The sequence below is a fragment of the Cucurbita pepo genome, chromosome 6, assembly GCF_057944985.1.
Source record: "Cucurbita pepo subsp. pepo isolate OVF chromosome 6, ASM5794498v1, whole genome shotgun sequence".
Lineage (NCBI taxonomy): Eukaryota > Viridiplantae > Streptophyta > Magnoliopsida > Cucurbitales > Cucurbitaceae > Cucurbita > Cucurbita pepo.
Genome location: NC_141803.1, coordinates 14595792 through 14608662, shown reverse-complemented (window position 1 = coordinate 14608662; position 12871 = coordinate 14595792). Strand labels below are relative to the sequence as shown.

At 36.5% G+C, this 12871-nt stretch overlaps 1 protein-coding gene across 2 annotated transcripts; it reads left to right on the top strand.

Annotated features, from left to right (window-relative positions):
• The first annotated feature begins 212 nt into the window (after nt 1-212).
• On the top strand, nt 213-11171 carry LOC111797337 (Low affinity potassium transport system protein). 2 transcript variants are annotated; one of them, XM_023680316.2, is made up of 3 exons: nt 213-351; nt 1797-2423; nt 10697-11171. In XM_023680316.2, exons 2-3 carry the CDS (start codon nt 1870-1872, stop codon nt 10764-10766), a joined length of 624 nt encoding a protein of 207 aa, XP_023536084.1. In that variant the 5' UTR covers nt 213-351; nt 1797-1869; the 3' UTR covers nt 10767-11171. The 2 variants fall into 2 exon arrangements, with proteins under 2 accessions (XP_023536084.1, XP_023536085.1); XM_023680317.2 differs by lacking the exon at nt 213-351 and adding an exon at nt 424-928.
• Nucleotides 11172-12871: the final 1700 nt, after the last annotated feature.

Sequence of the window (12871 nt, the reverse complement as noted above, 5' to 3'; positions counted from 1 at the left end):
AAATTAAATTTATTAAATTATCAAACAAATTAAAAATACATTGCTTTTAATAAAAGTGAATGACCAAAATTAAATATATTTTCTTTAAATTAAAACAATTAAAAATTAAAAAAATTAAAAAAATTAAAAAAAGTGGGACCCACCGCTATCATGCGCCTCCATGGACAAACAAAGCCATTCGTCTCTATTACCCCTTTCTGGCTTTAATATAATTTGCGGCAAAAATCCGTTTCAACTTTTTTTTTTTTTTTTTCCTTTCTCTAACTTGGCGATTGATTAATGATGCTTCAGCCATGGCGCCGTCGATTTAAACTTCAGTGATCTCTTTCGCTTTCAACTCTGTCGGGTCCTGTACGTTCTATTCTTTCCTGATTTGATCTGATTATGTTGTTCTTTTTTGGTAAATTGCTGAAGTGGAATTAGAATGTTGGAATTTTTTTTGTTTTTGAAGTCAATTTGTTAGTTGATTCGAGCTTGCTGTGACTGGTATACTTGTTTCCAGTTTGGAAATGAAGATGAAGTGTATCTAAGATTCCGAATTTTGATTTTAGTTCTTTTTTTTTTTTTTTTCTCTACATAATTGCTTTGCGAACTACAAGTGCATCTCAGGAAGTGCGATTGGGCGTTTCCGGTTTGTTTTTGTGATGGATCTTTCGAGTTACTACTGCCTGTTTTATTCGATCTTCCATCACTCCTTTGAAGTCAGAAGCTCTCTGAAATTTTGAATTGCTTGCTTTTTAGATGGTTATATCACGTCTACACGTGGTGGGTTATGGTGGTTTTTGTTTTAGTGGCGTTTATGAGATTTATTGTTTTACTTTAGTTGATATTTAATGATTTTTATGAGTGGTATTCTTCGATGCAACTTGGAGGGAAGGTCGATTGAGGCATCCTTCTGGTGTGCATGGACGGGTTACTGAATTATGATGTAATGACTTAAATTTTAGTTGCATCAGTGATTCAATTTTATGATGGACTTAAATGTATGCGTCTTATTGTCACAGTTTTTGGCTTCCAAAATTCTGTCAATTACCATAGAATCTTTGCATTCCAAATGCGTGAAGGCCCTTGTCAGCTCTATGGATTCTTATTTAAGCTTTAAATTATTACGCTCTACAATTTTTTTTTTTCAATCTTAGCTTACATTGTGGATTAAAAACCAAGAAATAGTTGTGTTTGAGTGAATGTTTGCTTGGTGTTATTCCCCCTCTGTTTTCCTTAATTTTACCGTTGCTTTATGCATGGTAACTTTGACTATCTCTGTGAGATCCCACATCGGTTGGAGAGGGTACAAAGCATTCTTTATAAAAGTGTGGAAACCTCTCCCAAGTAGATGCGTTTTAAAACCTTGAGGAAAACCTGGAAGGAAAAGTTCAAAGAGGACAATATCTGTTAGCGGTGGGCTTGTGCTATTACAAATGGTATCAGAGCCAAACACTGGGTGGTGTGCTGACGAGGAAGGGGTGGATTGTGAGATCTCACCTCAGTTGGAAAGGGTAACAGAGCATTCTTTATAAGAGTGTGGAAACCTCTCCCAAGCAGACGCGTTTTAAAACCTTGAGGGGAAGCTCGGAAGGGAAAGCCCAAAGAGGATAATATCGGTTAGCCGTGGGCTTGAGCTGTTACACTCTCTTTCTTCTCTCTAAGATTTTGCTTCACTGATATTGAGTTTTATTATGTGCAGTATCATCTGTAAATGAATACGTTATATATTTGTGAGAACTGTTGTAGCTCGGTTTTGTTTTCTGATACTTTTATGTAGACTGTTCTGATTATCAATCAATTGTGGTGGACAGGTGTGTTTGATTGCTTGAGGGGTGGAAGCCTTCCAAGAAATAAATTTTGAGCACCCCAGATGAGGTATAACTAATGTTATTGGCAGTAGAAGGAGGAGGGTTCTTTTCTGCTTCAGCTTCTGGGTATAGCAAGGGTTTGACCCTTCTCCTTTTGGGTCAAAAGGACGAAGATAAACCCATGAGAGTTTCTCCGTGGAATCATTACCAGTTGGTGGACCAAGAATCCGAATCTGACCTCCAGCTGGCTTCCACAAAGAACCGCATTTCCCGCGGCTGTGCCTCCTTTGTTTGCTTTGGTCGCACTTCCGCAGGGCTCGACAGTTCCCCTTCTCCTCTTAAAGTAGGCCCAACCTTACCACATGATTCCTTGCCTGGGTCTAAAAGTATCGATAAGGTCAAAGATGAAACTCCAAATGTGGAAGATGGTAGCATTTTAAGAAATATAGCCCTTAAAAGTAGCTTGAAAAGGCCAAGTAATGTTGTTTCAATTTCTCATCAGAATGCTGATGTAAGTGAAACAATGAGTAAAAAGGATGGTGATATACGTTGTCTTACTGATAGAAGGAAAGTTCAGTGGACCGATGCTTGTGGGAGTGAACTTGTAGAGATCAGGGAATTTGAGCCCAGGTATTGATGTTTACTTGCATTGTTTTTTCTAAAGCACAAAACTTATTTATGTCTGTTGATTTCCTTCACCATGTTCTTTCTCTGAACTATGGATATTGCTAGCAGCATCTATTTAGAGCCTCAACTTTAACTTTATCCTTCATCATCCTCTACGTCACCTTGTTTATGCTGTTTTATGCTAATTACCTTTTATTTAAGTAAAAAAACGAACTTCACTTAGAAAAAATGAAGGAAGACACGGACATCTAAAAGACCAAGTCCACAAAAGGAAACCCGGCTAAAGAAAGGAGCTTAAATCAAGTAGGAAAAGGCCTAGAGCATAACTACAAAACAACCTCATCACCAATGCCCAAAGAGAAACATAGTACTTTAAAGGGACCACACATCACTAGATTCCTACTCCTCTAAAGGTCCTATTATTTCTCTCACTCCAGAAGCCTCACAACACAGCACGGACCTCCACCTGCCACAAAAACTTCCACTTTTCTCTCAAAATTGCTGATGGAGAAGGAACTCCTTGATCATCTCCTTAAGAACTTTGTGTGTATCAAACTAAAAGTCAAACACCTCAAAAAAGAGGATTCAAGCAATTCGAGTAAAGTTGCAGCTCCAAAGAATATAATCAAGGTCTTCCTTCACCCTCCAACAAAGAATGTAACAAAACAAACCAATCAAAGTTGGAATTTTTCTCGAAAACTAGTCTGAAGTGTTAAGTATTCCATGGATGATCCGTCAAACAAAGAATTGAACTTTCTTTGGATCTTTCATCTTCCAAAGAGAAGAGAAAAACAGGCTCGCTAACAGGGGAGGTATTCAATAAGCATTGGAAGAAGAACGAACTGCAAGAAAAACCCTTAGTGGGGTTGGACTGGCAAAACAAATTCCCCTTCTAACCCCGGTCTAAGAACAAGCTCCCCAATCAAAGATAAGAAAGCCAAGACGTCCATTATTTTCCTATTGACTCTGCAGTTTTATGCCAATTACCTTGTTTACTTTGGAGCTGATTTTTGTTTTCATGCTGGCATATCTCTATATCTTCTTCGACATTTCTTTATTTAATGTTTGCTGATTTGCTTGCTACCATGGTATCATGTTTTAGGTATCTTTTACCACTTCAGATGTTTTTTTTTTTTTGTTTTCTTTTTAATAAGAAAACACATGACAAACCTAACAAAGGTGTTCCTGAAAAGAACAATCAATAAAGATTGTGTTCTCTCATGGTTGTGAGAAAAATAAAGGAATATCTCATAAAATCTTTGACTCACTTGTAACTCCTGGAGGCATTGAGGCCAGCGATGAATTCTGTGACGAAATGAAAGGTTTTCTTGTCTTGGAGTGAATGATGAATCATGTGATCATTTTGTTTTGGATAGGAAACAATTTCATCGATTAAATGAAATGAACAAAAAGGAGCTCATCCAATAGAGATTACACATGGATATAAGAGTGTTTTTTACTATTATTGCTAAAAGGTAAAACAATTTTACACCAATACAGAGCCAAGAAAAGAGATGAATCAAGCATTCCATCAAAGCTCTATCCTTGTTTTGAAAGATACTTGAGTTCCTTTCATTCCAAATGGGCCAAACTGTAGAACGAACAAAACAAAATGTTGCCAAATAATCTTTCTGTGTTGCTTGAAAGGGTGATCTATGAGTAATAAGCACAACCAATGCAACACTCCTCTAGGAGGCACCACATTCCAACCAAAGCCTTCAATAGACAAGCCCAAATCTCAGAAGTGAAAGGACAGTGAATAAATATGATTCTGTGATTCCCCATCAGATTTGCATTAACAGCACCAGTTGGGAGAGTTAGCAAACTATGGAAATCTTCTCTGAAGCCAGTCATATATGTTGAAGCATCTATGACTTAATTCCTAGCGATGGAACTTTATCAATTTTTGGTATTTCTCCTTCCAATATTCTTGTATAGACCACAAGCTTGTGTGGGAGTTCCCGCTGATCGAAGGGCAAGCAAGGACTTTGATGAGAAAGAGCCATCTTTTTCATGTTTCCATAACCATCTATCTTGTTCTGTGGAGGGTTGGTATGTGGGACTTGCGGGAAAAAATGATCCACTCTTGGATTTCAGTATCTTTGAGGTTTCTCCTTAAACTTAACACCCATGACAACTTCTCTGTTGTAAAATTCAGCCACAGTAGCGAATTTTAAATTGCATTAGTTGTATAATAGGAGAAACCTGGAGCAAAGCAGATCGTTTCCAACTCATAAATCATGCCTAAAAAGCGTAGAACCACCAATTCCAACCTTGCAAGTAATATATTTTTTTTATCAATAAGCTCTTGATTCTGTATAATGAATTTCTAGGGGCTTTTATGAGAGACTTTAGTCGGAGCATTTGATTTAAGATTGAAATGTGAAGTGCCAAACTTTAGACTAACTTCCATAAGGCATTCTTTTCCTAATCTCCAAGACCATTTGGCTAGAGGAGCTTTATTTTGCTGTTTGATATCAGTTATACTCAAGCCCCTCTGAAAATTGCTTCTCACTTTGGCCCATTTGATGAGGTGCAACAGCTTTCTCCCTCTATTTCAAGACCATAGGAAATCCCTGAAGGATTTTTTGATGCTTGCAGCTTCTTTTTTTGGAATCTGGAATATGGATAAGTACTAGATTGGGGTGTTTGTGAGGGTGGCATTGATTAGAGTGAGCCTATCTCCCTTCGTTAAATGATTACTCTGCCAAGATTGGAGTTGTCTGCTGATTTTATCCATGATAGGCTGCCAAAAGGAAAAGGACGATGGGTTACCTATAGTGGGAAACCCAAGTATGTAGACGGCCACGAGCTAACCTTGCAGCCAAATCGGTTAGCTAAGAGGGAAATCCAGCTTTCATCACAATTAATACCCAAAAAATCAGATTTTTGCCTATTGATATTCAGTCCTGATGTTTTTTTCAAAAATATGGATAAAAGAGATTTTCCACCTCTAATTCTTCTTGGGAGGAGAAAAGAATTGTATCATTCACAAATAATAAATGATTAATAGACTTACTATCTCCAACATGAAAGCCTTTGATGATGCCCCTCTTTCATGTATAATCCAGAAAACGGCTAAGGCTATCCATCACTAAATTGAAGAGAAAAGGCGACAAGGGATCACCTTGTTGAATACCCTGGGTGGCTCTAGTTTTGCCTCTCGATTTACCATTAATAATGATTGAGTAGTTGGCCGATGAGATACAACCATAAATCCACCGCCTTCATGTGTTTATGAAGTCTTTAACCACCAAAATCCTGTCAAGGTATTGCCAATCCACTTTGTCAAAAGCCTTTTGAGTATTGAGTTTGATAACCACTCCCATGTTTTTCTAATCATGCGATCATGCTCCACGTAGGTGACTTTGAGCAATCTTCTCACTTCAGACTTCTTTAATACGTTGATCTTTCACTGAAATGTTTGGAAGTCCTTGATTTGTGTATTTCCTAAATGTAACTACTGCTGGAAACTTTGTCCGTCAAAGTAAGTCAATCATTATAATGCACGGACCTGATATTTACAATTAGAAACTTTGAATGGCCCTGGAAAAAATACAGCCCTGGCTTGCACAACTCAACCCTTCAAAGTTATTTGAAAAGGGGTGAAGCACTTTAAGCACAACTTTCTAGAAATGTTCTACAACTTATCTCAAATAGAAAACATTGTTCCAGTGAACGAAGCACTAAGTTTTTAAAGTGTGTCTGTACTGAACTTGTCAGCCTAGCCGCAGGTGTGTACGAATCATCTAGAGGTAGACTCAAGGTATGAGGTGGTAGGTGCTTCCTAATATCATTGACTCGCCAGTTTTCCTTTGTTATTGGAGGAAAGCTTTTGGACCTCATCCTTCTTGCCAAACTAGGTGGCTGGTTATAATTTATTACATTTTAGGTTAGGCTTAATGCACTTACGCATGGGCCGCCGGGGGGGTTGTATATATATCTAAGGCATGTTCAAGGCTTCTGAAATTATAAAAAAAAAAAAAAGTTTTTGGTGGTAAAAACATGTGTCTGGATGATTTCGTATCCATGGTTCATAGGTGGGCAATGATAGTAACCAAATTTTGCATCTTTAATTGGTTATTGTCACATTTTCCTTTATCTTTAAATTTGATAAGTTGAGAAATCTTTTCAACCTAATCAAAGTCTTAAGTCTGCTGAGGCCACAAAATGCATATATTTAATTCTATGACTGCTGGTGGTACAAGCATAAGCATACTTAAATGTGGGCCTTATAGCAGAGATGTAGAATTGTGGAATTGGTAACCTCCCTATGGTCTACCATGGAATGACATCTTGGATATAACTTATAGGCCACTCCTGGCTGGAATCCTGTTGAGAAAAATTAAGAAAATCAACAGAGGAAATCACAACATTTCAAGATTCCATGAGTTGACTCTTGTTCAACGAGTTCTCTTTATCATCGCATAGGTATCATATTCACTTAAAAATGAGTAAGAACAAGTGTAGTGAGCTACAATCTTGAGTACAAAGTATTAGGTCAATTCTAAGAGGGCCAGCTTTTCTCCTACTGTTCCCTAATCAAATTTCTGTTTGTCTCACTCATAGCGTCTCCTCATAACATATACGTTCAACCCATACAACTTCCTGACCAACTCTCCATGCATTCCTATTTCTACTCTTCTAACATTTGCATTTAATATGGGGTGGGGGATAACGGATTTCAATCTATGTTTTCCTTTTATTCTACATCCCAAAGCCCACTTGCAAAATGGTGGATAGAATCTCCATGAACATATGGAAGCTGCTATCCAAGTAACATGCACAACCCAGTCACTCTTTCAAAAGATCCTGGAGGCTTTGGAATTGCATTAACGAAGGAAAGAAGGAGGCTAATCTTATGGAACATTTTGATTTCAATCCTATTTTGGTTCTTAAACTTTTATGCTTGTTCATTTTCACCTATAAACTCATTTTGTTTTAGTTCCTGAACTTTGAAAAATAGTCATTTAATCCTTTAGATAATTTTTTATATAAATTATTTACCCTATGTTAGACTTGGGTTCGTCTTTTGTTCATTTATTAAGTAATATCTGCATGAACGACGGGTAGAAACCACATATATGCCAAGTGTTGAGTTTCTAAACAAATTCAAAATTTTGTTAAATGAACAACAAAAAAATTAATAACTACTGAAGTAGTTTTTATGCCTACTTTAGGAACTAAAAAGTAGACATCTGAGTTGAGGGATCAAAATAGAACTGGCAGACTATTTTGGGATAAGAAACAACTGATAGAACTCTAGTTCTTACCAAAATGGTATCTGCCAACTTACAATTTACAAGCCTAATAGAAAACTAAATACCAACAACAATACTAAGGGCCCAACAAAACCCAGGCCCAAATACAGCCAACACCCAACATAAGTCCAGTAAAAATTAACACCCCAAAATATAAAAGCTTGTAGATAATATGGATGTACGCAGTTAACAAAGAAATACTAATTAGTTCCTTTTCGACTTCTCCTGATGTAAGTAAAATTAACTGGAGGCCTAACACAAATTTCTGCCCTTTGGTAGATTCCTAGATAATGTTTTTATGATGACATTGGGTTGGTCTAAATATTTTGTCTTTCCATTCACATAGTGCATCTTAATTTATCTTATGACAGACTGGATGGACTTTTCGTAATCCATTTGTTTGGGAGTACCTCCCCTTTTGTATGTTTTATTTTATCAATGAAATATTTGTTTCTTCTGTGTGTATGTATAGTGAGTCTAAACTGAAGAGGATGACAATTTGAATACTAAACTGTCTTAAACCACATCACTTTTATAGAGATTATATACTGGTTCTGGGTGATCTAGATTCTGATTACTTCTGGTTTGCATGAAGCTCTAGCTTTAGGACACTGATAGGGAGGAAGAGTTGAGGGTAGGGGCGAGAGATGTTGAGGATTATTGGGAGTAAGTCCCACATTGGTTAATTTAGTGGAAGATCATGGGTGTATAAGTGAGGAATACTATCTCCATTGGTACGAGACCTTTTGGGGAAGCCCAAAGCAAAGCCACGAGAGATTATGCTCAAAGTGGACAATATCATATCATTGTGGAGAGTCGTGATTCCTAACATGGTATCAGAGTCATGCCCTAAACTTAGTCATGACAATAGTATCCTCAAATATCGAACAAAGATTGTGAGCCTCGTAGGTGTAGTCAAAAAGTGACTAAAGTGTCGAACAAAGGGTGTACTTTGTTTGAGGGCTCCCGAGAAAGGAGTCGAGCCTCGATTAAGGAGAGGCTGTTCGAGAGCTCTATAAGCCTCAGGGGAGAGGCTTATAGTGTACTTTGTTCGAGGGGAGGATTGTTGAGGATTATTGGGAGTGAGTCCCACATTGGTTAATTTAGTGGAAGATCATGGGTTTATAAGTGAGAAATACTATCTCCATTGGTATGAGGCCTTTTGGGGAAACTCAAAGCAAAGCCACGAGAGCTTATGCTCAAAGTGGACAATATCATATACCATTGTGGAGATTCGTGATTTCTAACGAGAGATTGCATGGGGTTGGAAGATTACATAAATAGAAGAAGTTAGATAGTGATGTAAGAATGTGCAATATGTCAGCAAGCTTTCATGGTTTACACGGACTCTTAGTCTGTGATACTTTTAGATAGCTAGCTACAAGTGTAGCATAGGGAGGGGTGATGGAAGGATAGGAAGTTGCTAAAGGGTCAGGTTTACAACTAAAAAGCTTAAGTTGATAGGTTACGGTAAATTTAATTTTATATTCATGCTTCTTTTCAGAAATATGTATATATACACACACATCAATTTTGAAGTTTATAAAAACCATACTGATGGACACCAATTAACCAAATAGATCAACTTAACTTATATATTAGTTTCCTCTATTTTTCTTCATACGGTTTGCATATAAGGTCATGGAGTTGTCCAATTGATGGGTTGTATTAGGAATTCGGCAATTAGAAGTAAATCTTTGTATACTTTTCTAGTCTTTGCATTTATCTCTAACAATGTTCTGAAACCTATACTTCTTGTTTTCTTGTTTTGCTAATGGTTCCATGTAATGAATGTTTGAGAATGATTTAATTATGATTAAAAGTGTGTTTATGATGTTTTAATCAATTACAACGCATATTTTCTTTCATCATTTACTTCTATTTACTCTTAATTCTCATTAACTCTGCCCATGTGCTGTCTTTTCTCCGCAAATAGTTCTCTCACTAATCTCTTAGCACACACTCTCGTTATCATCATAATACATCCATCTTTTACGAGTTAAAGAGACACTTTCCAATATGATTTATTAGTAAATACTCTTTTAGTTCTACACACATTTCACTGAGAAGTATCCTTTATAAAAACTAATGCATGTTTCCAATGGTATAGAAGTCATCGACGCTGCATTGCTCCTTGTTAAAAACCACGACCCTTCATAATAGTATGATATTGTCCACTTTGAGCATTAGCTTTCATGACTTTGCTTTTAGTTTACTAAAAGGCCTCATGTCAATGGAGATGTATGCCTTACTTGTAAACCCATGATCAACCCCTTAATTAGCCGATGTGGGTCTCTCCTTTCCCAATGATCCTCAACAATCCTCACTCATAAACGCGCCTTAAAAAACTCCCGGTGTATAAAGGAAGGTTCGGGTCCCCCAGGCGTCGTAGGGGTCCCTCACTCAGGTATCAGGACGAGAAAGGATATAACGGTGCATTGAAAGATTTCTAATCTCTAGTGAACCTCTCAATAGGATTCGAACCCATATTCAGTTCTTACCATCTATCAGAGAAAAAAGAACGAATGGATCTTGTAGGATTCCCGAGAAATTCTTCGATTTCTTCCCAAGATTAATTCATTAGTTTCATTTATTAAAGTTGAGGAGTTAAATCATTCCAGTACTCAAAGTTAAAAAACTTGGAATTTTAACTTTGAAGTGATTTTGCTCGTTCACATTTACATTTACGCATGTTCATGGTGAACACATTTGATGAATTCTCTCAGTTGTACTGTGATATCCCTCTTTTGTTTGATTGCCATTGTCTGAAAAGTTCTTGCTGCTGAATGATGTCCTATTACATCTCAAGTTTTGAAGTTAGAACGTAGTTTTCTTTCTCGAATCGGTTGAGTCTGTTTGAAGTAAATTTTCTCAGGGTTGAAGATTTATTTGCACATTGAAACTATGCTTCTCTCATTTCGTATTTGTCCTGTTTTTGTTTCATCTCTCTTCTCCCTGGAATGTGTTCTTGTGATTCAGTCCTTCATTCTAATTGTTACCTGGTTCAATTACCAGTGAAGCAGATCTTTCGGACGACGAGTTCGATAGTGAAAACAAGCGAAGCTGTTCTTGTGCAATTATGTAGCTTGTCTCATGTCCAAAATTCTTTAGGATGCTTCAAGAAACAGGGCAACTTTCTAAAACAAAGGAACATACTTGTCTGTCTCCTTTGCTCAACATTCTTTGTCGATACTCGTAATCCAGATAAGTCACGACCATGACGACAACTTCATTCAATGGTGTTACATCTCCCACTCGATCGATCGCCCACCGTTCATCAACCATTCCAGTTTTCAGTTTTGTTCCTACGTGTGCTCTCTGTTTATTATTATTGTCATTTGTAAGACTTCATCCATTGTACACTATCTTCAGTATATTCCTTCTGTTGTCGTTTGCTGTATAATGAATATTCATTTGTTGTCCCAAGTTCCCCAAATGGTACCATCCTGATGGAATTATATAGTACTCTACTCTCTTGTGCTCTCTTCAAGATCAAATGTTTTCAATTTCTTGATATTTCAGATAGGATGCTAGAAGTTTAAAAGTGAAGTTTAAATCCCTTTTTTTGCATAAATTCAGGTAGGTGGGACGGACATCAACCTAAAACGGTGAAGTTCTTCCTTTGGGAAATAGCGCATAAAGCTATCGGCACGAGTGAAAATCTTTGAAAAAGAATGCCTTACATCAATCTCTCTCCAATCTGGTGTCCACTATGCAAGAAAGAAAACGAAGGACAAAGTCACTTGTTTACGCAATGCACATACACTCAAAATTTTTGGACAACGATTCTTAGGGAGGTAAATGATTTTTTGGATATGGCCTTAACGTACCACCCTTTCAAAAACATTCAAGAACACAAAAGCCCTATTATGGAAAAACTTCAACATGGGTTTCTTTTGGAATTTGTCGAAAGAAATAAATCATAGAATATTTGCAGGAACGACACAAATCTATACAAAACTTTTCGATAATGTTGTTTACCAAGCTATATCTTGGTATAAACTGTCTAATATTTTTACTTCCTACAGTTATACTTCCCTCATGCAAATTGGGAAGGTCTTTCGGTCTTTCGTAAACATCATGGATTGTACATCCCTCTTATAAATTTCACTTATCAATGAAATTGTCTTCTATATAAAAAAAAATAATAAATAAATTCCGGTAGGTGATTTTTAAGAACACCGTCAAAAATGCTATTCTAAATTTCTAATATAAAAGATTAGGAATTTGGAGTTGATGGCTAAAATTCCCGTGTATATTTTAAAAATATAGCTGATCACATTGATTTTTTTTTAAATATAGAGTGCTTCACTCGTTCATTTTTTTCCCTTTATTTTATATTAGTTCATTTATTCTTAACCATATTAGTTCATTTATTAGAGAAAATATACTACTAACCAAATTCATAAAATATATCAAATATATTATTAACAAAATTCTGAAAATAGGAAAAATTATACGATAAACCAAAAATATTATTAACAATAAGGAAATTTTTTATCGGATTAAAGTTATATAAAATATATTAGAAACTATATTCTAATATGTTTTTAATCCTTAAATTCTTGAGGAGAGTGTTTCAATTTTTTTTTTTTTTTTTTTTTTTTTTTTTTGAAAGTTGAACATTGTTTTTAAAAACATTATTTATTTCTTTATTTGGACCGAATGGGCGCTGCATGGGTCAAAGTAGCCAACCAGCTGGACCACGTGATATGCGCCCCTTCCCTAGGCATGGTTGTGCTTGTGTGTGGTTCCGTGCATAGTGTCATAGTGTCGTTTTGTGGGACACTTGTTTTAACCCAGTGAATAAGTTAGTCGTACATAAGCTGGACTTTGCAGATAATCTTGGCATATAATTGAGCCTTAGGTCACGTTTGAAAGAAATGTATTAGAAAACGTGAGTGAGGAAATGCGTTGACAATAATTTAAAAGAAATCAATGTTATAAGCAAAAAGCGAATAAATAATGACAATAGCTTTGATTAATATAACCCGGGTAGGAAGAATTGACAACTAGTCACATTCCCTATAGTACATTTCGGAGCATTTTAACCCTGGCGGGTGTAGACATGATTTTGGTGATCGGTCATATACCCTTGTATGAACACAATTAGAATAGTAAAATGAAAGCAAGTAAAGCGGGTTTGCAACGGTCTTGCGGCTATAGACAACACGTCCTGGACAAACATGA